The 21,873-nt window shown below is 43.9% G+C and overlaps 1 protein-coding gene across 1 annotated transcript; it reads right to left on the bottom strand.

Moving 5' to 3' along the window:
* Positions 1 to 575: 575 nt before the first annotated feature.
* On the bottom strand, positions 576 to 1,847 carry LOC149078380 (F-box/LRR-repeat protein 6-like). The gene has a single exon (XM_089241441.1). It carries the CDS (start codon positions 1,845 to 1,847, stop codon positions 576 to 578), a length of 1,272 nt encoding a protein of 423 aa, XP_089097567.1.
* Positions 1,848 to 21,873: the final 20,026 nt, after the last annotated feature.

Genomic DNA, 21,873 nt, shown 5'->3' with positions numbered 1-21,873 from the left:
GACAATTTACAGTCATTTCGAGGATTAAAAACGAAAACAGGCCTTCCCCCCCCCCCTAGAGTTAATTATTTGGAAGTAATTTCTTTCCTCCAAAAATAGGGATTTATTTACAATCACTCACTCTCGAAATTCAGGAGACACAAGAACATTTTGGAAGTCTCGGAGATGAAGTAGAAATCTGGGAGACTCTGCAGCTATGAAATGATTTGTTGCCTAGTCTGTTGGCGCTAACGTTGATTTTATGGATGATTAGTGTTATAATCCATAGCATACACTATTTGATATGATTACAACGTTACACATTGTCTCGCCAATAACCATAGCAAACCACATTGAAGGTAAAAAGATTTAAAAAGAAAGTTGTAATTAGTGTTTTTTGAGATAATATCACGAATATACACGTTTTATGCGATACGTGCATTATCAATCACAGTGCCCGATCTTAACGCGGGTTTAAAAACATAAATACACCAATACACCATAAGTTTATGACTTCTTGATCGACCGTTATCTACCACATCCCGATATTCCCGTATATAATAAAATTTCTTAAATGTGTTTCACATCTTTTGTGCTCAATACTCCAGTATTCTCTGCAGTTCTTCCCGGGAATGGAAGAATTCGGGGAAACCCCTCGGCAGAGACCGTATGAAGCACAGCTCCAAATCCTTCAGCTTCGGGCATTGGTTCACAACGAACTTCAGTGCCGGGAGGAAAACACATGATTCTGAGAGGTCCAGCGATTCGAGAACCGGCTCAGGGTTGTTACACAGCACCGCAAACAACACCCTGCTGACATCCATGTCGAACCTCGTAAGCTCCAAGTGCCTCAGGGTACGGCTCCACTGTGATATCAGCTTCCGCAGGTAGATGGAAGTGAACTTGTGCATCTGGCCAACGATCAGCCTCTCGACCCTGGCACACGGGACCTGCAACAGGTCCTTACAGAAGATGTTGCCGTGCGAACAGTCATACAGCTCCAGGGTCACGAGCTTGGCAGAGGTCCTGAGTATCAGTGACAGATTGTTCTTACGGAACCTACTACCACGTGCCCCAAATGTGGTCAGGTTCGGGAAACCTCCTGTCTCTTCAGCGCCGGAGCAAGCGAAGTAACACTTCCCAACCTTCAAGACTCGCAGCCTGGGACACCCAGCTTGGAACTTAGCCACCGGGAACCTAAGCTTCGGGTACTCATAGGTCATGACGCCCTTGTAGCAAAAGTTCGAGGAGAAATAGAAGTGGAACTCCTCCAGCGAACGGCAACTGTCAGCAATGGACTCAAGGATGCCGTCATAGCATATCAGTTTGCAGTGGTCCAGGTTTATGGACTTCAGGGAGTGGAAGCAGCAGCTGAATATAGGCTCCAGGATGTCGATGTTCCAGTAGCCAACCCCGAACCCGGTGGTGCGCTGGAGCACCAGATCCTCCAAGTTCGGGCAGCTCTTGGCGATGGACGAGAACAGCTCCCTGGACACTATGTGGGACGACAGGTCGAGACCCTTGAGGTCGTTGCACCTGGAGATGATCCACGTGATGTCGGCGTTGATGTCCCTGAAGTACCGCGACAGCTGTGACAGGCACAGGTGCTTCGTGTGAGCGAGGAGCCCGTCGTTACCCAAGGCGAACATGTCGTCCATGTTGAGGGTGAAGTCCTCGATGCGTCGCCAGAACGTCGGCGCCGATGAGATGCGCTTCCACTCCTTGCAGACCGGGACGACGTTCTTGAGAAACTTGCGGCGTCCCTCGCTGTCGATGTACAGCGAGAATATCTTCATGAGGACTTCCTCGGGAAGATCGCAGATCGACGTCTCGAATTCGTCGACGACCACATCCATGGGCGCATCCATCTTTCGACGATCTTTTCCTTCGAAATTCGTCGAAGTTGATTAATGATTGTCGTCTGCTGAATTCATAGCGTATAAACACGAGTCGGATTGACAATGTGTCAGGGAACGAAAATAAATAAGTCTTGAAATTAACTGATTTATTCAGGACTTTTGGCAACTGAGACTTATAACCCGAAGGTTAGATTATCATACATAACACTGACTATATATTGTACAAAAGATTTCAGGACATTGCTAATTGCCACCAAAAATTGCTAACTATTGCTAAATAGCTGGAAATACTCCAACGGCAGGAAATCGAATCATCCTGCAAACCACAGCTGGTTAAAATGAATTTCCCGTAATCAATATTGGACATGACTATGATGCCCATATTTACTCTGAGAAAAATACAGGACATCACCAAAAAATGGTCAAAAAATTGCCCCTTTTCTTTTAAGTCGAGCGCAACTATAAGGTCTATCAAAGGGCAATTTATGGTCAATTTACTACCTAGTGAGTTGTGCTGGAAGTGTATGTGTACCTAGGGTTATCAAATTCGGAAACTAAGAAAGGAGAACCCTGCGCGTCTCCTTTCTTTTCCCGCGCATACATTCTTCGTAATGTCATTTCCCCAATTTTTACAATAGATGGTACCACTATCATGACAAAAAAAAAAAAGACTCCTCAAGAGGAAGAACTTTATAGGGGCCGTTCAAGTATTACGCCAGCAATTTTTCAGCCACTTTTGACCCACTTACCAGCAAAAGTCAGCAATACTCTGACCCCTCCCCCTTGTTAGCAAAATTTACCCATCTCTACCTCCTGTCACATATGAGTAGGCTGACCATATTTGTTAGACAAATTTGTTCAAAATACTGGAAAATACGGGACATTGCCAATTATCGCCAAAAGTGAGCGAAGTCGCCAAATCATGTGAAAATCACATAAAAGTAGTCAATTGCGGGAAATGAATCCCCACTTTAAATTGCAGTGAATGAAAATAAGAAACATCACAAATATGCGAAATTAATATGAATTGCTGTCTTATAAGTGTCATAATATATTTTCTGAGTTGGGAAGTTTATTTTATTAATTGATTTAATGAATAAAATGAATAAAAAATCAAGTTGCCTTCGTTGAAAATACGTGAGAAACCGGGACATTTCTGCAAAAAAGTCGGGACAGCCAGAGAAACAAACAAAACGGGGAATGTCCCGGAAAATACGGGATGTATGGTCACCCTACATATGAGGCTTTTTGGATCACGTGATATTTCCCTTTTTATTGAGGGACATACATGATAACCAATATGGCGACTGTGGGATTCATGAAAGAAACAAATCTAAATTAAAAAAAACATAGAAATGAATCGTTTTTTCTTCTTTTTAATGGGAGCTAGAAATTTCGAATTTATTTTTTAACTTCAAGTTATCGATCTGCCTGTTTTTGCTTCAAAAAAATGCTTGATTAAAGCTGCGGAATTTCTTCAATGTAATTTATATGGGCCCATAATTAATTTGAAAACATCCTAAACTATATGGATTGGTGCAATCGGATAATGTAAGACAATACGGAGACATTAATTGTCATTTTCCCGCTTGAGAAGATATAAATAAAAAGTTGAAATCAATGTTTTTGCATGAATATCCACCTCAAATGTGGGTCTGGCTCATTATTTTATATTTAATTTTTTAGGCTTCGTATCTCTAAGCGAGCTTAATGTTTCGAAAACCAAAGGTTCAATTTAATTTTTAAAATTATTGATGTGGCGGAAAACCCCACTAAATTTCCTCATTTCTAGCTAAAATCGGCAATTTTAACATTGATCTTTATGGGGATCATCCAGTGTATGTCCCTGAAACCTAATTTTGTAAAAAATGAACTAAGCTCCACATTTACAGTACAGATCGCTTGGGTGACCGATGGCAGGCCACTTTATAAGAAATTTAAACTGGTGGGACACTAGAAAAAAAGGGCACTAGAAGCGGAGTAGGCTCCAGTGTGTTCCGTACAAATGACATAGCAGGCGAAAATTTCAAATTTTAATAAAAATATTAATCAATAAAAATAGTAATTAATAAAAGTATTAACTAATGAAATTATTAATTATCAAACTCATATTAATTAATTACAACACTCTCTCCCTCTCTGTGTGTTAATGCATAACATATGCAAAACAGGGAGGGCGGCAATGTACAAACATGAAAAAAAGCATAGCAGGAAATCTATCAGAAGTTTACAGAGCGAGCGGCAATCAAAAATTATGCACAATGGGGATAATGACACATTGTGTTGGCATTGATTAAAAACAATATAAAAAACATATGCGAGAGAGGTAGGAAATTATTACAAGTACAGAAGGAAGCAAGATGACATTGTATAGTAGATGCAGAAAAAAGTGACAGTACTGATTGACTAACCCTGAGTTGTGCCCTTTTTTATCTCTAGCTCGTGCTGTTTGAACTAGTATTTCCACACTTTGATTCATACTGGAAGTGCTGCCATCTAGGTTAGAAATTAAAGACGACTCAAGCGGTGATAACAATATTAGGATTTGCAAAGCAGAAAGTTTCATTCAGTACTGTTAACTGTAAGTCCAGACATGGTCCACGCTCTGTCCCAAGAGGGATGTAAGAGTACTGTTAATTAACCGAATGGCAAGTTCAGTTCGTTTTTCGGAGCATAAGGAAACGTCCAAAAAAAAAGAAGAAAAATTGAATAAAGCAGACGACAACATTCAATAGAGTTCCTTACGAATGAAGCCCACAAACTGAACTGAACGGCCAGTTCAGTTCTTCCTTCGGGGCATAAGGAAACGTCCATAACAAAGAACTTAGGACAAAGCAGACGACAGCAGAAATGTTCGTTCGGTACGGTTTCCTACGAACACAGCGCAAAAACTGAACTGATTAGCAAGTTCAGTTATTTCTTCAGGACACAAAGAGGCGTCCAAAACAAAGAACCTATCGTCATTTTGATATTTCGAAATTCGTCTGCAAGCTCACGAATTCATCGCTAGATGGCTGCTCATACACCAATAGATCTCATCAGGGCCGTATATAGCGTACCTTCTACTACTACTGGCCATATCGCTATGTTGCAACTTACTACCATTGGTGAGATGGGTTGGAAGTGCTGTCTACCGGTGGTCGCCTCGAGTTCGTTAGAGAAAATACCTTACCGATATCCTCCCTTGGGTTCGAACCCGGGACCCTGACAACAACCTTTCGATGGGAGACGAGCATCTTACCACCATGCCACTTGGGCACGAGCGTACCTTCTACTGACCCCGGGCAGACATTTTCTTGTGGGGCCCATTAAAATAGAAAAACATTATGCAAAAAATGAGTGTACATTTTTTTTTTTTTTTTTTTTTTTTTTTTTTTTTTTTTTGTCAGGCCCCCATTCGGAGATGCGACTCTGTGGACAGTAGCGAGCAGACGTGTCCATCGAAGCTCCGGCAAATTTTTTGTTGTTATGGTTGGTCGACCAGTGTTTCTAATATTTTCTGGGTTTTGACTTCAGATTCGTGTCTGTCAGTCGTTCGTGTACTTGGGGACGAATTTTCGTGGTGACTTCTCATCAGGAAGTGAACTAATTTTGTGTTTTTCTACGGTGCTCGTCAGAGCTTGGATAACATGGATCCGTATGGGTTTCGCGGAATTGTGAGTACCTTTCTTTTTCCGCCTCAAACCTGTAGATTTTGAGTGACAACGTCTCGTCACCCTGTGTGAAAATTGTCGGCAAGAATCCTGTGAATATTTTGGAACAAACCCGAGGCAATTCTAATGATTTCATGATTTTATATGAATTTTTGAAAATTGTGTTAAAATCGCCATTTTTTTTTTTTTGACTCTGCGAACCTACGTTGTGTCTACGGCAACTAAAATCGTTAATAACATATCTATAACAAACTATATCAATATATATTTTTTTTAATAATCATACTGATAAAAGATCTGGCTCTCCTAAAATTTTATTTCTTGTTCAGAAAAGTGTAATGATTGTATAGATGTCACTTTTATATCGTGATTTTCAAATCGCCATTTTGGACGAAACGTGGTCAGAGTTCATTTTGGTTAAACAGGTCAGTGGTGTGTTGGCCTAAAAATCGTTTCTTGTTTATGATACTCTCGTCCCGTAAATATTGCAGACCATATTTGATTTTGTTAAATCGGACAATTTTTTATATTCTCATTTTTAGTAATTTCACGATTTTGTTCCGTTTTCTTGTCCCTTTTCATATTTTCTGTTCAAAATCGGGACGAATTTAAAAAGAGCTGATTTCATGGATCTAATATAATATTATTGGAATCTCTTGTATATTCTGAATATCTATAACATTGTTTTGCATTTTGAGACTTTTTACCGTGGAGAAAAATTCTTTGAATATGTTGAAACGGTTGACAAATATGTTCAGCTTTTTGTGTTCTACTGTAAATTTTTTTTAGTGTTCAATTCTCTAGGTTCTTTTTATATATACACTTATATATTTGCATAAATTCTTTCACTGTCCCGTATTTGTTGTGCATTTTCATATTTCTCTTCTAAAATCGGGACTATCTGCAAAATCCACCAGGGGCGAACATCCGTGCCGAAGAAGACTTTTTCAGTGGAATATTCAGGTGGGAATCAGACGAGCAAAGCTGGTATAAACTTTGAGTCGGAACAATAAACTTTTCTATACAGCAAATTTCTATATCTTGGGAGCAGAGCGTAATCTTAGATCAGAGGCTACTATGGACAGGTTACACAAACCAGTGCCATCACACAGGGCAGCAGGAGTATCCGGATTAAGCAAGAGTTTAACGGAGACTCCACGACTAACAAAAGCCAGAGGCATCAAGAAGAAGAGGGTCAGCCACAAGGAAGCTCGGGGGATCCGGAGTTTCTGCGAACATTTCAACATGTCTGATGACGGGGAATACAACAAGGGGGCGAAACCCAGAGCACTGAGATGGAGCTCTGGAGACTGCAACGACGGAGGTAGGGATATCTCAGTATCATCTGAACCAGAGCCATCCTCTCCAACATCAGATTACCACAAAAATAATCTCAACACAACAGAGCAAGATGCACAGGGTTCTAGAGTTTCCTGGAACCTCAGGGCAAGCTGGTCATCGACATCAGGGGAGAGCGGCAAGAGAGAATTGGCGGAGGAAGAAGACAGCGGCTCACATAACTTTGATGTTGCACCAGCCAACGAACTCTGGAACTTGTTAACAGAAAGAACGGGCCATGGGAAATTCCCGATACCGCAAAAGTACCACAGTGACATTAAATCACTTATCAGTGATATTATAGATATGGCAAAAGCGTGTGGGGAATCTGAACGAATGACTAGCACCCCAGCAGACGACAAAGACATCAGGCTTGAAAGAGATATTGATATCTCTACAATAACTGAGGAACAGGAAACAAGGCGAACGTGCTTACCAAACAAGCAAGCCCAAGTTGAGGTGACTCATAAGGGAGAAACAGAATCGAAGGACAGAACAGATAACAATACAAAGATGGAACAACAGGTAGAGCACGAGGAGATCCCAGCCATAAAAACAAATAGGAACAAGCCGAGTGAGGACGAGGCGACAACTTACGATATGGTATGGGGGACGGATTCAGAGAAAAGACATGCAAGACATGTAGGAATACAGGTGGAGATAAGGGTGGTTAAATTTAGCCAAGGCACCCAAACAGCTGATAATGATTTCCCGAGACTCAACGAGGAAATGAACATATCAAGGAAAACTAAAAGCCCCGGAATAGAGGATTGGGTACGATGGGGAGTAAGACATAATATTTTCGTGCCAAACAAAGACAAAAAGAAGACTCATGGATTGAATGTAAATGGAGAAAAAACTCAGACGAATCAACAACATTCAACAGGAAGGGAGGAAGTTGGCGAGGGAAAAGAGACGGAAGAGTCAAACAAAAAATCAGAAAAGACAACGGGGCTAGCTCCAGAGACAGAGATGCAAGAACCCATAGAAGAAGGAGAGATAGTAGAGGAGAATCAGGTGTTATCACCCATTAAAAGTAAAAGAAGAGTGAAATGGGCTGACTATAATGGAAGATCACTTCGAACAGTAGAAAATGAACAGCCCAAAACAGCGTTAACGAACATCCAGAAAAAACTTCTGGCAATGGCAAACCCTTTCGATACGAGAGACTGTGAGACAGCATCATATGCAAGAGTGGCAAGAGAAGGGGCACAAGTTCACACACTACTGCTATTCCCGAGAAATTTGGAAGACAAAGACGATCTTCCTCTGGTCCTTAGGGTAAATAAAGACAAACTAGAGTTAACCGGAAAAATACTTCGAATCAGAGAGACACAGAGAGGGTATGCAGTGGATTTGAGTGAAGAAGAAGATGCCAAGGAACTACCAGGCAAAATACTCAACATAAAAGAACTGAACGACGTGATGACAATCAGACCGCCGAGACCCAGAAGAGAGCTTCTAATGGTTAAAAACTTTAATAGCGAAGACGACATCCAAGAGCTGTTGGATAACACGGCAAGGGAACTGGAACAACGTAAAGAGGAGGTGGAGTACAAATTCCAGTTGCGGGCACAAGCAAAAAATCAAAGTCACATAATTCTGGAGGTGAATGTCAACAAAAGACTAACAAAAATGTTGGACGAGGGAATCATGTGGCTGAAAAGAAAGAGAGTAGGGGTCAAGAGGTTCGTGCCCTCCCCGAGATGCTTTAGATGCCAGTCGATGAAGCATCACGCTAGAGACTGCACCAGCCGAGACCCCAGATGTGCACGATGTGCAGAACGACATGAGACCTCAAGATGTCAAAGCAACAAGCAGAGGTGCATCAATTGCTTGCTGAGCAACCAGGAAAAAGGTAGCAGGTTCGAAACTGGTCACAGTGCTTCAGCGATAAGTTGCCCAGTTTTCAAAAGAGAAACCTCTGGCAGATGGCAAAGAACGGACGTCAGAAGAGAGAGACGGTGGAGAACAACTTTTTTCAGTGATAAAGGCAGAGGAGAGGTACATCGACAAGGAAAGAACTGGAACAAAAGCGCGGGACATGCAACCTCAGGATATAAAGACTTCGAAAAAGGTAGAGAAGACCTAAATAAACGAGGATGCAGACAGCTTCCCTTCATCAGGAAAGAAGAAAAGGGTAGCATAGACGACGGTTACCAAATAATTTCACGAATAGTAACCAACGACACCGAAAGGAGTGGAGCGACAAATATAAGGGTAACAATACCAGGCAGGACTCGACCGGAAAATGAAAAGCCGATAAGAACAGTGGTATTCAGGAGGAGTCGTTAAACAGAAAGGATCACAAGTAAGGCGCTATTGAAGATTTAAACAAGAAAAACAACAAAAATGAATAACAACGGTACCCATATGGGTCCACAGAATCCGGTAGCAGTACATGGGCATTCCTCTGCAACAACGGCTAAATCAGATGGAGACCAAGGAGGTATAAAAATCCTTCAATTCAATTGTAATCGATGCATTGTAACGACATTCCAGCTCATAAAATACATAGATGAGCATAAGATAGACATTGCCCTTCTGCAGGAACCATGGGCGCATAACGACATTCTGAAGGGAATACCGAGCAAATGGGCTAGATGGAGCTCCCGCAACTGCAAAGCGGCTATTGTTATACCAAATGGACAAATACAAGGCACCACATTCTCAGTCCTTGAGAACAGTGTAGCAATCAAAATCAGCCTTTACTCCAATGAGTACATTTTCACTTCGGCGTACTCCTCCCCATATGCCAGACTCAAACATACAACAATCGAGCTACAGGCGATTATCAAAAGTGCGGGAAGAGTACCTAGTATCATTGGAGCAGACCTCAATGGGGCACACACATTGCTTGGCTACAAACTGACAAGACCCAGAGGTGTAAAGCTACTGGATTTCATAAGATCTATGAATCTGTCGATCTTAAACAATGGGGAGTCGACATATCACCATGACGGAAAAGAGGGGAGTCCAGATGTCACATTAGCCAACGAATATGCTCCACTGGATCGGATAGACTGGTCAATCGATCATGAGGAGGAACTCAGTGTACACAAGTGCCTGATCATTCAGATCTACGACAAACCCAGATCGGATCCAACTGCCAAATACTCTAATTCACGTAGGAGAATTGACAACTTTCTTCGACACATCAAACCCGACATAACACGGCTAGTTGAAATGCTCCAACAGGTCAGGAACGAGGATGAGTTAGAGCAAGCCGTAGACCAGACTTTTGCCAAAATCAAACAGGCAGCTGATAAAAAGCTCAAGACAATAAGGCAACCTAATAAAACAGTAACTCCATGGTGGAATCAAGAACTTGGTATTATGCGAAAAACGTTCAGAGCCAAGAAAAAAAGATACAAAAAGGCCCTTGGGGAAGCAAAGATAGCAGCTTGTCAGGCGTACAGAGAATATCGAAAAGTGTACTACAAAGCTCTAAAAAAGACCAAGAGGGACAGCTGGCGGAAATTCTGCACAGAAGCGACTGATCCCTTCGGGACGACTTATAAGGCAACGGTGAGGAGAAGAATGAGGCACCCACAGTTGATTATGCCAGTGGGAAAAAACCTTCCGATATTGAAGGCTGCGGAAGAACAGCTAAAACAATTATTTCCGGAGGATGATACAGATCCGCATCAAGACCCAGGTCAGATAGTTTGTGCCACAACATCAGGCGAAGAGACAACAAAAGAGCCGACAATTTCGAAGGCGGAAATAACAAGAATCATAAAAGGGTTAAGTGACAAGAAGGCCCCGGGACATAATGGCATAAATAATAAGCTCTTGAAAGCCATCAACAAAGAATTTCCCCAACTGTTCAGAACTTTGTTCAACAGATGCCTGGAGCTGGGTATATTTCCATCTCACTTCAAATTGGGGAAAATATTTCTTATACTCAAAAAGGGCAAGGATCCTGACGACATCACCTCATATAGAGCTATCCATCTTCTGCCTACCATTGGAAAGGTCTTGGAAAAAATTGTAACTCAGAGAATAATTTATCACACAGAGGCAAAACGATGGTGGAATGAAAACCAATTCGGATTTCGACAGGGACGTTCTGCAGAACAAGCTCTCCTGGCTATTAAGGAGGTGATCGTCAAACAAAGGGCGAAAAAACAGGATATCGCGCTCATTTCCTTGGATATTAAAGGAGCGTTTGATGCACTGAGACATAACATCATCAGAGAAAGACTCGAAGATATGCCGATACCAGAACAGCTTGCCAAAATAATGTGCCACACTCTTCAGGGAAGAAGAGTGGCACTTCAGACTACAGCGGGACTAGCGACACATAGGCTATCTAAAGGATGTCCACAGGGATCTTGCTCTGGTCCAACGCTCTGGAACGCTGTAATTGACCACCTTCTGAAGATGAGATGGCCAGGCCGGGGAAATGAAATCGTGAAAGTCCAGGCGTTCGCTGATGATATTGCCATCTTGGTCAGCAGCCCCACGGAAGGTAGAACGGAGACGCTCGCGTCAGAAGTACTCGAACAGATCAACAACTGGATGACGGAACACGGGCTTGAGGTGGCGTCAGAAAAGTCAAAATATCTGTGGATATCGTCCAAGACCTCATCAGGGCTCCAGATTGATGGGTCTCCTATCGAACGTACTGACCTTCTCAAATACTTAGGAGTTTACATAGATCCGAAACTCAAATTCCGGGAACACGTGAGGCTACAAGCTGATAAAGTTAATAAAGTTCTCCCACAGTTGTTAAGCTGTGCAGGCTCAAGATGGGGCATAACCAGTGCCATGCGTCGCACCTTATATGTATCGGTGATACAGAGGATGCTGGCCTACGGTGCCCCAGTCTGGGGTTCCAAGCTCACCAAGGCAGTAAAGAAAAAACTAGACTCGGTTCAGAGGAGCTTTCTCCTCTATATCACCAAGGCATACTGCACGGCACCAACAAACGCTCTACAGGTGATAACAGGACTGGCCCCCCTCGGGCATTGGATAGAGTCTGAAGCAAAAATGGCACTGCTGACGAGACTCAATCGGCCTATCACAGTCAACAACGAGCGCATAGAGCATTCGCAAATTGAACAGAGAGAGATCGGATGGTCCTCACACCCAGCAGTAGCGGTAAAAGACGGACAGATCAGCTTACACCATGACAAACAGCTAACGCCGACAGTAATTTACACGGACGGCTCAAAGACTAAAGACGGAACTGCAGCAGCCTACGTCGTTACGGAAGGCAACAAAATAATCAGCAAGTGGGCACGTAAGCTTAACGCAGAGGCTTCCGTGTTCCAGGCAGAGATGCTGGCTCTTCTAGAGGCAACGAGGAAGGCAGAGGAATTAAACCCTCCAGTCAAAATATACACGGACTCGCTTTCTTCGCTGCATGCAGTCACAAATCCGTTGTCCAAAACGTACGCTTCAAGAGCAGTCAGGAAGATTCTCATTAATAACCCCGGTATCGCCCTCTCCTGGGTTAAAGCCCACGAGGGGAACTGGGGTAATGAGGAAGCTGATGCTCTTGCGAAAGCAACAACAGAAAGACCAGAAGTCAATCGAAATATTCCATTTCCAAGGTCTTGGGCGAAGGCAAAGATAAAACAACATCTTCTAAGGCAGTGGCAGGTGCAGTGGGACAGCAACGATAAAACAGGGAGAAAGATCCACCAGGTACTTCCGAGGGTGAGGCTCCAGGATCAGGGGTGGTCAAGAGCAATGATCTTGTTCTTCACAGAACATGGGCCATTCCCTGCATACCTCAAGCGATTCCACCTTCGGGGTACAGACGCCTGCAGATGTGGAATGGTGGGAACACCACTGCACTATGCCACTGAATGCCCACTGACCAAGAAATTTCACTTCGGGAAGCCTACACAAGAAAACTTGGCGCTTTGGAGAGCCGAGTTGTTAAAAAGAACTGACCGAAAAGAAAAAATTGGAAGATTGATGGAGAGGATAACAACAGACGAGAGAACATTCATCCCCGACGGAAAGCCGCCTCGATCGCAAAGAGCAAGAAACTGCAGGGCACTTTCCACAGAGGAGGAGTCTTCGGACTTTGAAAACGAACAGAACACATAAAGACTCCGCGCCTTACAGGGACAGCTGTCGCGTGGGCGGATCGGTCACATGTAAATAGATGACTGTGTGATGCATATTGTGTATATGTATATATTGTATATTTTTTCTGTCATTAAAATCCAGGGGTTTTTGCGGTTGGGTCCCGGGGGTCTGGATGAGGGTGCTCCGGGCTGTTGCTCGGACTTGTGGGCTCCTCCTGGTGGCTGGGTGGCTGCTCGGAGGGGGGGGGGCTGCTTATTGAGATGCCCTGAGGGCCGTGCATGGAGCTTGTTGGCGACTGTAGTCATGGTTAGAGGGGGGGGGTGCCTTCCGGATATTCTCCGGGTGGCGCCCCTGATTCTCGCCCAGCGCGACTCAACCTGATTGGGTAAAAGGCTTATATCCCGAGAGGGACAGAGCCTGGGTCGTGTCTGGTTAGTAGTAGTAGTAGGCCCCCATTCGACTCCGTGTGCGGAAAATTCACCGCTATGCAATTCCATGCTAGGAAAATTCACTGATAACAGTTCGACACGAAGCTACCGAGTCCGTGAGCAGGTGAGCGAGCAAGCGAAATAGTGAGGGAGTGAGCGAGATAGTAAGTGAATGGGCGAGTGAATGAGTGAGCCGGTGAGTGAGGGGCGAGCATGTTCACGATATCTACAGACAAAATGTTGGGAAGCCCGTATTCTGTTCCCTGATTGGTTAATTTACTAGAGGGTGGTCAGACCTGGCCATTTATCGTTGGCGACAAAATAATAACGTTAGCAAACATCCTAACATAAATACCACGGGGAAAAAATACTTGAAGCGGAATAGAGCAAATATTGAAAAGAAAAGCCCCCCCCCCCCCTTTTCATTGGATTTTTTGTGATATGAATATTAATTTCAAGAAATAATCTTTTTTTTTCATTTTTCATCGCTTTTTCCCTTCTTTCTTTATTGTGTAAAAAGGCAAAAATATGTTGATATGCAAACGATGGAACAGATGCGCCAAGCTAGGAAAATACAAACACCTAGCATAATTAAGTTTTTTTACGTTTCTGCCGACCGGAAATAGTCCTATTCGGTTCACGCGGATTTATTAGCGCAGATTATATAATGAAAAAAAAATTACCTTCCCCCAAGTTGAGGGGTGGGGGTTATTTAATGTCTGCTTTGCCCAAGGCTCGGACGGACATGTGGGGGGGGGGGGCATTGTCCTCCGCCCCCCCCCCCCAGCGTCAAAGGTGAAGTTGACTGATCTAATGTATATATGCATATATGAATTGACATCATCATCATTGTTGTATTTTTAAGAAATGGTGGAGCCGAAAACGGAATTGTATTGATCAGCATATTGTAGGAAATTAGCTAACTTTAATGTGACAAAAATAACTATTATATAACATGATTAAAATGTGGTTATACGGAGCGGCAAAACATCGTGGCCCGGGAAGTAGAAAAAAGGGAAAAAGGTAAACGACAGAAGAAGGACGGCATTGACCACAGTTTTTAGTTCGTAGTTGCTGTAGTTTTCACAACAATCATCATCGTGCTTCCCCAGAAACAATGACCGTGCCCCCCACCCAGACTTCCAAGTCTATCTCCACCTATGGCCCAAGGCCATGGTCCTCACATCCTGGAGCAGGGCTTCCTAGGCTGGGATCTTTCACGGGCCCCTATATGATGAATTCATAACGTGACAAAATACTGAGAAGCGTCCCAGGCCATCTCAACCATATTCCTGGGCCCCAGGGCCGGAGATCTGTCAGCCCCACCCTCATGGGGGCCATATCCACGGCCCTTGCAAAAGTTGGTTCCTGAGGTGTATACCCCGAGCAGGGCCGCAACTAGATACTTCGTCATCTGGCGCAAGCCGGCATTTTGGCGCCCCTTGATGTAGAAGAAATGGTTAAAAGGTGAATTCGGTGCCCCCTTCTGATTCAGCACCAGGGGCACCAGCCCCACCTGCCCCTCCCCCCAGTTGCGGCCATGGCCCCCACATCCTGGAGCAGGGCCCCTAGGCTGTGATCTTTTACGGCCACCCCGGTCAGACTTTCCACGGGTCCTTCTATAGTTAATTTATAGCGTGAAAAAGCAAAAAATTATGAGAATTGTCTCGGGCCCCAGAGCTAAAGCCCTGTCAGTCCCGCCGATGGGGGGGGCCGTGGTTACGGCCCTAAGATCCCAGCCGTAGGCATATATATATAATATATGAATTGACGTCATCGTGTTCCCCCAGATGTTCAAGTCTATCTCCATCTATCTGGTGACCCACGTCCACGCACAATTACGGGTCTGACAGAACTCAGGATGATTCTTTTAACTTTTTTATATTTTTCACAGAACAAATCTACTGTGGGGGCTGGGACGCCAAAGATCCCAGCTGAAGGATGAGGGGTAACCTATACATTTTTTGTGTAAGTTACCGTAAATGTAATAAATCCGGTGATTATGGACCATCATGGGCCCTTCAACAGTGAATTTGTAGCATGAAGGGAAATGATTGTCCCGGGCCCTAACTAACCTTGCGGGGCCATGGCGACCATTATATATTGCATATCATCGTGCCCTTCCCCCAGAACTTGTCTATGTATGCCTTACACGGGTGGAACAGTGTCATCTTAACACAAACTCACCCGAGTCTGGCGGGATCGTCTTCAAATTTTCTTTAGTATACATGTAAATTCATAGGCAGACCATTTTTAGTTAGGTAGGACCTCAGAAAAATCTTGGCCAGACATCCACTCGCGTCTCAGGTAGTTGTTTAAGATCTGAAGTTCTCTTGCATATCCAGAAATTATTTCTGCGGGGAGAGAGAAATCTACCCCTTTCAATGACCTTGCTTTGACTACACCCAGCATAATGTTAATTCTTGAAGTGGTTTCCAATTGGGCTGTTGAACAGCACTCTTGGGTGCTAGCAAGCAATAGACGAGATGAGTTTTAAATCATTAATCAATAGAGAAATTCAAAATAATGCATCTCGTTACAGCCTTCGCTCCTCTGGACCATTTCATCACCCGCTCAGAAGTTATTGGTTGACAAGGAGGAAAAAAGTAAAAGTTTAGGAAACTGGGCTGATCACTTCTCCATGGTGTCAGAAGTGTTTCAATCATGTGGGTGATTGTCTTGAGCTTCACATATGAAATTTCTTACTTCTGAATCGATTCTGGAATTATTTATTCTAATAATTCAGGATTCTCATCAATTTTGGAGTTATCTCTATCATTAATTCTGAATTTTCGATTAGTTTTGGAATAATTTCTTAACTAAATTTTACATTTCTTTCATTCATTCCTAGAATTATTTCCTTCATTTATTCTAGAATTATTTCCTTCATTTATTCTAGAATTATTTCCTTCATTTATTCTAGAATTATTTCCTTCATTTATTCTAGAATTATTTCCTTTATTTATTCTAGAATTATTTCCTTCATTTATTCTAGAATTATTTCCTTCATTTATTCTAGAATTATTTCCTTCATTTATTCTAGAATTATTTCCTTCATTTATTCTAGAATTATTTCCTTCATTTATTCTAGAATTATTTCTTTTATAAATTCAGAAATTACAGTATTTATTTCTTCTTGCATAAATTCTGAAATTACTTTTTTCATTGATTTCGAAATTATTTCTTCAATTAATTCTCTGGAATAAAACGATTTTCAATGTTTTCAACTATTTTCAGAAAATGATCAGCGGGTCACACGTTGAAGAACCCTGGTATAACGGAAAGGCTGTACAGTACTTACCATAGCGGTTTCTTTGTTTATCACATCTTTTACTCTAAAAACAACGGTTTTTCTCTCCTCGTCGTTTTTGATTACTTTATAACAGTAATTACCAGGAAGATCCTCCATTGCGATCAATGTGATTTGGTCCTGAGAAGCGCCTTTTTTTAAATTAATAAAATTAAGCGTAAGATTAAAAATTTAAAAGATGAAAATCAAAAAGAAGAAAATTTGCCGAGAGAAATGTATAAAGAACATGATGGTAACCTCTCCCAGCAAAATTTCCCGCAAAAATTTCCCTTTTGGGTAAATTTTTCCTACGCATTCCAAAAATGTGCTGCCATCTACCGGTGAAAATTAGTCAAGTATTTTACAATAGAAAAGTATTGCACTGCATTAATATTTTTTTATTTTTTTCAAAAAATTCTTTTGCTTGATGAACTCTCAAAATTTCTCACAAATGCTAAGAAATTTCCCACTTGGCCAAATTTTGGCCAATTTTTCCCACGAATATGGGAAATTTCCCACGAGTTACCATCACATCAATTAAAGAATGACACGACATGGAAAGAGAAACTAGCCAGGCAAAGGGAAAGTAGCCAAACAGACAGCGCTCCGGTAACCTTCGTTTCGTTCAATCAGGGTGCAGAATCTGGACTCCGGAACATTTTGTCTGTAGATATGATGAACTTGCGAGGGACATAGGCGTCGGAACCTAGGGAAGGAGGCCATTCGAGGCCCCCAATAATTTCTGAAAAAATAATGAAATGCACCATCCTCCTGCGTGCGCGCTTGAGTCCCGTATATACGGGACGATCGGCACGCACACACACACACACACACAATTTCAGCCCCTCCAATTTTTTTTCTTCACGTCGGCGCCTCCGGTGAGGGAGCGAGTAAGTGGGCGATAGGATAAATGAGTGAGTTACCGACTGAGGAGGCGAGTGACTGAGTGTGTGGGTGAGCGAGTGAGTGAGGAAGCGAATGAGTGGACGAGTGGTTTTGCGAGTAAGTGAGCGAGCGGGTGGGTGAGTGAGATACTGAGTCAGTGAGTGAGTGAGTGAGTGGAAGATTGGAACAATTGGTGGGCGAGCGGGTGAGTGAGTGGAAGATTGGAACAATGAGTGGGCGAGCGGGTGAGTGAGGGGGGAGACTGGAACAATGAGTGGGCGAGCGAGCTACTGAGTCCCATGAGTGAGTGGGTGACTGGATGAGGGAGTGAGTGGGCGAGTAGGTGAGTGAGCTACAGAGTCCGTGAGCGAGTGAGGGAATGACCAAGCGAGCTACCGAGTCCGTGAGTGAGTGAGTGGGCGAGTGGTTGGGCGAATGGGTGGGTAAGCGAGCTACTGTGTCCTCTTGCGGGTGAGTGAGGAAGCGAGTGAATGTGCGGGTGATCGAGCGAGCTACTGAGTCCGTTATAGAGTGATTGGGTGAGCGGGCGAGTAAATGAGTGTTCGTGTGAGTGGGCGAGCGAGTGAACGGGTGAGTGGGTGGGCGAGCGAACTACCGAGTCCGTCCGTGAGCGAGCGAGAAACCCTTCAATTATAAATATATGAGGAATGAAAATTATGTTGGAAATTATTGATTAAGTACTGTATGTTTTGAATGAAAGTGAGACCAAATAATCATGTAATAGAAAGTTTGTCGAAAACTATATCTCCTCTAAAATTTCCCAAAAAGGAGTGCCATTTTTTTTATTTTGTTTTTAGAAGCTCATGAGCCAGTTTTCGAAAAAGTTTTTTGTCACCCACGAGGTTTTATGTTCAAAAATTGGATATTTAAAACGAGATAAGTTCACATAGCTTTTGAACTCAAGCATATGGCTTTAAACAATAAGAAGCTGAGGCTCTCTTTGACCAGTTTTGCTGACGAAGAAAATTAAACTCATCTTTATATTCACTTCATTCCACTAATGTTTTTTACAGCATCTGTAGTAGCACATCGGTCTGGGTCATACTCCCGAAATTCAAAATCCCAACAGGGTTAAAATCCCGAAAGGATCGAATTGAAAATTTTAGTTTCGTCGTATACGCCGCACTTCGCAATTTCTGTCGAGATTTGTATTTCTCGCTGCGAGGGGCGTTCTGGGGTGCCGATCAAGATGATAAATTGCGATCAAATAAAATTTTGAAATTTTAATTTCACTGTATATGCCGCACTTTCGACTTTCCGTCCTGATTTGAATTCCTTTCAGCTAGGGGCGTTGGGGCTCCGATAAGGGTAATAAATTGCGATCAAATAAATTTTTAAAATTTTGATTTCAACGTATAAGCCACACTTCGCGGTTTCCGTCGGTAATTTTATAACGGTGTTCTTTGTTCCCACCTTGAACACACTGCTGTCTCCTAAATTTTTCAGCGGGGCAGTTACCCTACTTCTCCAGTTCCCGGCCTACACTGGGCTTAGGGGTTTTATGCTTTTTTTTGGGTCCCACTTGAGTGGAAACACCTGCTAACATATTCACATTCTGAATGTCGAATTTTTGACTAGGTGTCATATTGTCATGAGGCCCATTCTGCACTTGAGATTCCCGTGAAATATGCCCTGGTGGACCCATGCGTTAAGACGGCAGTGGCCCTGACTACATGCAGTGCTTACATCAGAAATGCAAATCCCGACAGAAAGTGCTGCTTATACGGTGAAAATTAAAATTTCAAAATTTACTTGATCGGAGCCCCACAATGCCCCTCCCCGCGAAAAATGCAAATCTCGACAGAAATTGCGAAGTGCGGCGTATACGGTGAAACTAAAATTTTCAATTCATTCGACCCTTTCGGTATTTTAACCCTGTTGAGATTTTGACCGGTCGACCCATGACCCAGACCCATGTCCTACTACTGATGTGGAAAAAAACATTCTAGCATCAATAGTAGGACATGGGCCTGATAAGCACAGTATGCCCCCAATAAATACAGTACGTTTTGAATGAAAATTTTACTACTAATTGTAATACTCCTTACATATTTATAATTAAAGCGTTTCTGACTCACTCATTCTCTTACTATTTCGCTCGCTCACCCACTCACTCGCTCACGGACTCAGTAACTTGCTCGATCACTCCCTCACTCACCCACTCTCCAATTCACTCGCTCCCTCACTCACTCACGCAAGGTAGTTCGCTCGCCCACCCACTCGCCCAGTCACTCGCTTTCACTCACTATTTCTCTCGCTCACCCACTCGGCCAGTCACTCGCTTTCACTCACTATTTCTCTCGCTCACCCACTCGGCCAGTCACTCGCTTTCACTCACTATTTCTCTCGCTCACCCACTCTCCCAGTCACTCGCTTTCACTCACTATTTCTCTCGCTCACCCATTTGCTCGCTCACTTACCCACTTCCCACTCAGTCGCTAGCTCATTTACCCACTCACCAACTCACGCGCTTCCTCACTCACTATTTCACTCGCTCATGGACTTGGTAGCTCGCTCGATCACTCCCTCACTCACCCATTCGCCCACTCACTCGCTCCCTTATTCACTATTTCACTCGCTCGCGCACTTACTCATGGACTTGATAGCTCGCTCGATCACACCCCCTCACTCACTCGCTCCCTTATTCACTATTTCACTCGCTCGCCCACTCACTCATGGACTTGGTAGCTCGCTCGATCACGCCCCCTCACTCACTCGCTCCCTTATTCACTATTTCACACGCTCGCCCACTCACTCATGGACTTGGTAGCTCACTCGATCACTCCCTCACTCACCCATTCGCCCACTCACTCGCTCCCTTATTCACCCGCTCATGGATTCAGTAGCTCGTTCGCTTACCCAATCGCCCACTCATCCGTGCACTCGCCCGCTCACTCACACATTCACTCCTCCACTCGCCCGCTCACTCACACATTCACTCCTCCACTCGCCCGCTCACTCACACATTCACTCCTCCACTCGCCCGCTCACTCACACATTCACTCCTCCACTCGCCCACTCACTCACATGCTCACCCACTCACTCGATTGCTCCTTCGCCCAACCACTCACCTACTCACTCGTTCCTTCACTCACCCGCTCAGGAAATCGGTGTAGCTCGCTCTCCCACTCATTCACTCACCCAACCACTCACTCACTCACCCGCTCACGCACTCAGCAGCTCACTCGTCAACTCATTCGCACACACCCACTCGTCCACTCATTCGCACACACCCACTCGTCCACTCATTCGCACACCCACTCACCCGCTCACACGCTTTACTTGTCCACTCGCACGCTCGCTTACTCTCACACTCACTCTTTATTTCACTCGCTCACGAACTCAGTAGCTCGCTCAATTAATCCCTCACCCACCCGCTCACGGACTCAATATCTCGCTCACTCTCATTCGCTTCCTTACTCATATTTTAGTCGCTCACGGACTCCTAGCTAGCCCAATCAGTCCCTCGCTCGCTCACTCGATAGTCCACTCTCTCGTTCGCTCACTCTTCCACTCGCCCACTCTCTCGTTCGCTCACTCTTCCACTCGCCCACTCTCTCGTTCGCTCACTCTTCCACTCGCCCACTCACTCACCTGCTCACGGACTCAGTAGATCGCTCGCCCATTCACTCGCCTACTCACGCGCACCCTCGCTCACCCGTTCACGGACTCAGTAGCTCGCTCTCCCACTCATTCGCCCACAAACTCCGTTCACTCGCCCACTCACTCACTCATGGACTCAGTAGCCCGCTCATTGTTCCCTCACTCAATATTTCACTCGCTCACGGACTCGGTAGCTTCGTGACGAACTGTTGTTCGTGAATTGATCTGTCCGTGAATTTTCCTAGCAGTGAACTGTTGTCGGTGAATTTTCCGTAAACCATTCAGCTCAGGGCAGTGCTCCGGTTGGCCCAGACTAGTTACGGCCCAGAATGTCACAAACGTCACAGTAAATCAAACTTCTTCACAACCATTTAACCCGGGTTTTAACTTTCGTCAACAGATAGCAGCAGCAGCGGCATTTTGATTTTATTTAATTACTGAGGGGCTTTCCGCCTGGGGTGGCCACCCCCACACCCTGATTTTCTCTTATTTTTAAAATAATAAACGGGAAAAAAAAGCAAATGAGATTTAGTCAAGTACCCCGAGTAAACTTCTCTATGAGGGTTCCCCAGACTGGAGCCCTGTTGCACCAAGAAAATTTTTCAATGGTATTCCTTTCAACATCATATAAATTTCAGGGCTCCTAATCTAGGACCCGGGACCCGATTCGCAAATTTTAGCGAGGCCCAGACTGGATTTATCTCGGTCTTCCACTGTTGCAAATTTTACAGTGTAAAACAACAAAAAAACAATGCGATTCATCCACAAGG

This window comes from Pholcus phalangioides, unplaced genomic scaffold, assembly GCF_987345545.1.
Source record: "Pholcus phalangioides strain wild (caught in Gottingen) unplaced genomic scaffold, Ppha-v1.0 ptg000014l_1, whole genome shotgun sequence".
Classification (NCBI taxonomy): Eukaryota; Metazoa; Arthropoda; class Arachnida; order Araneae; family Pholcidae; genus Pholcus; species Pholcus phalangioides.
This window is presented reverse-complemented; position numbering and strand designations above follow the sequence as displayed.

What these genes read in the sequence shown, in the direction of transcription:
- LOC149078380 (XM_089241441.1), bottom strand. Translation starts at nt 1,847, where the DNA reads ATGGATGCGCCCATGGATGTGGTCGTCGACGAATTCGAGACGTCGATC.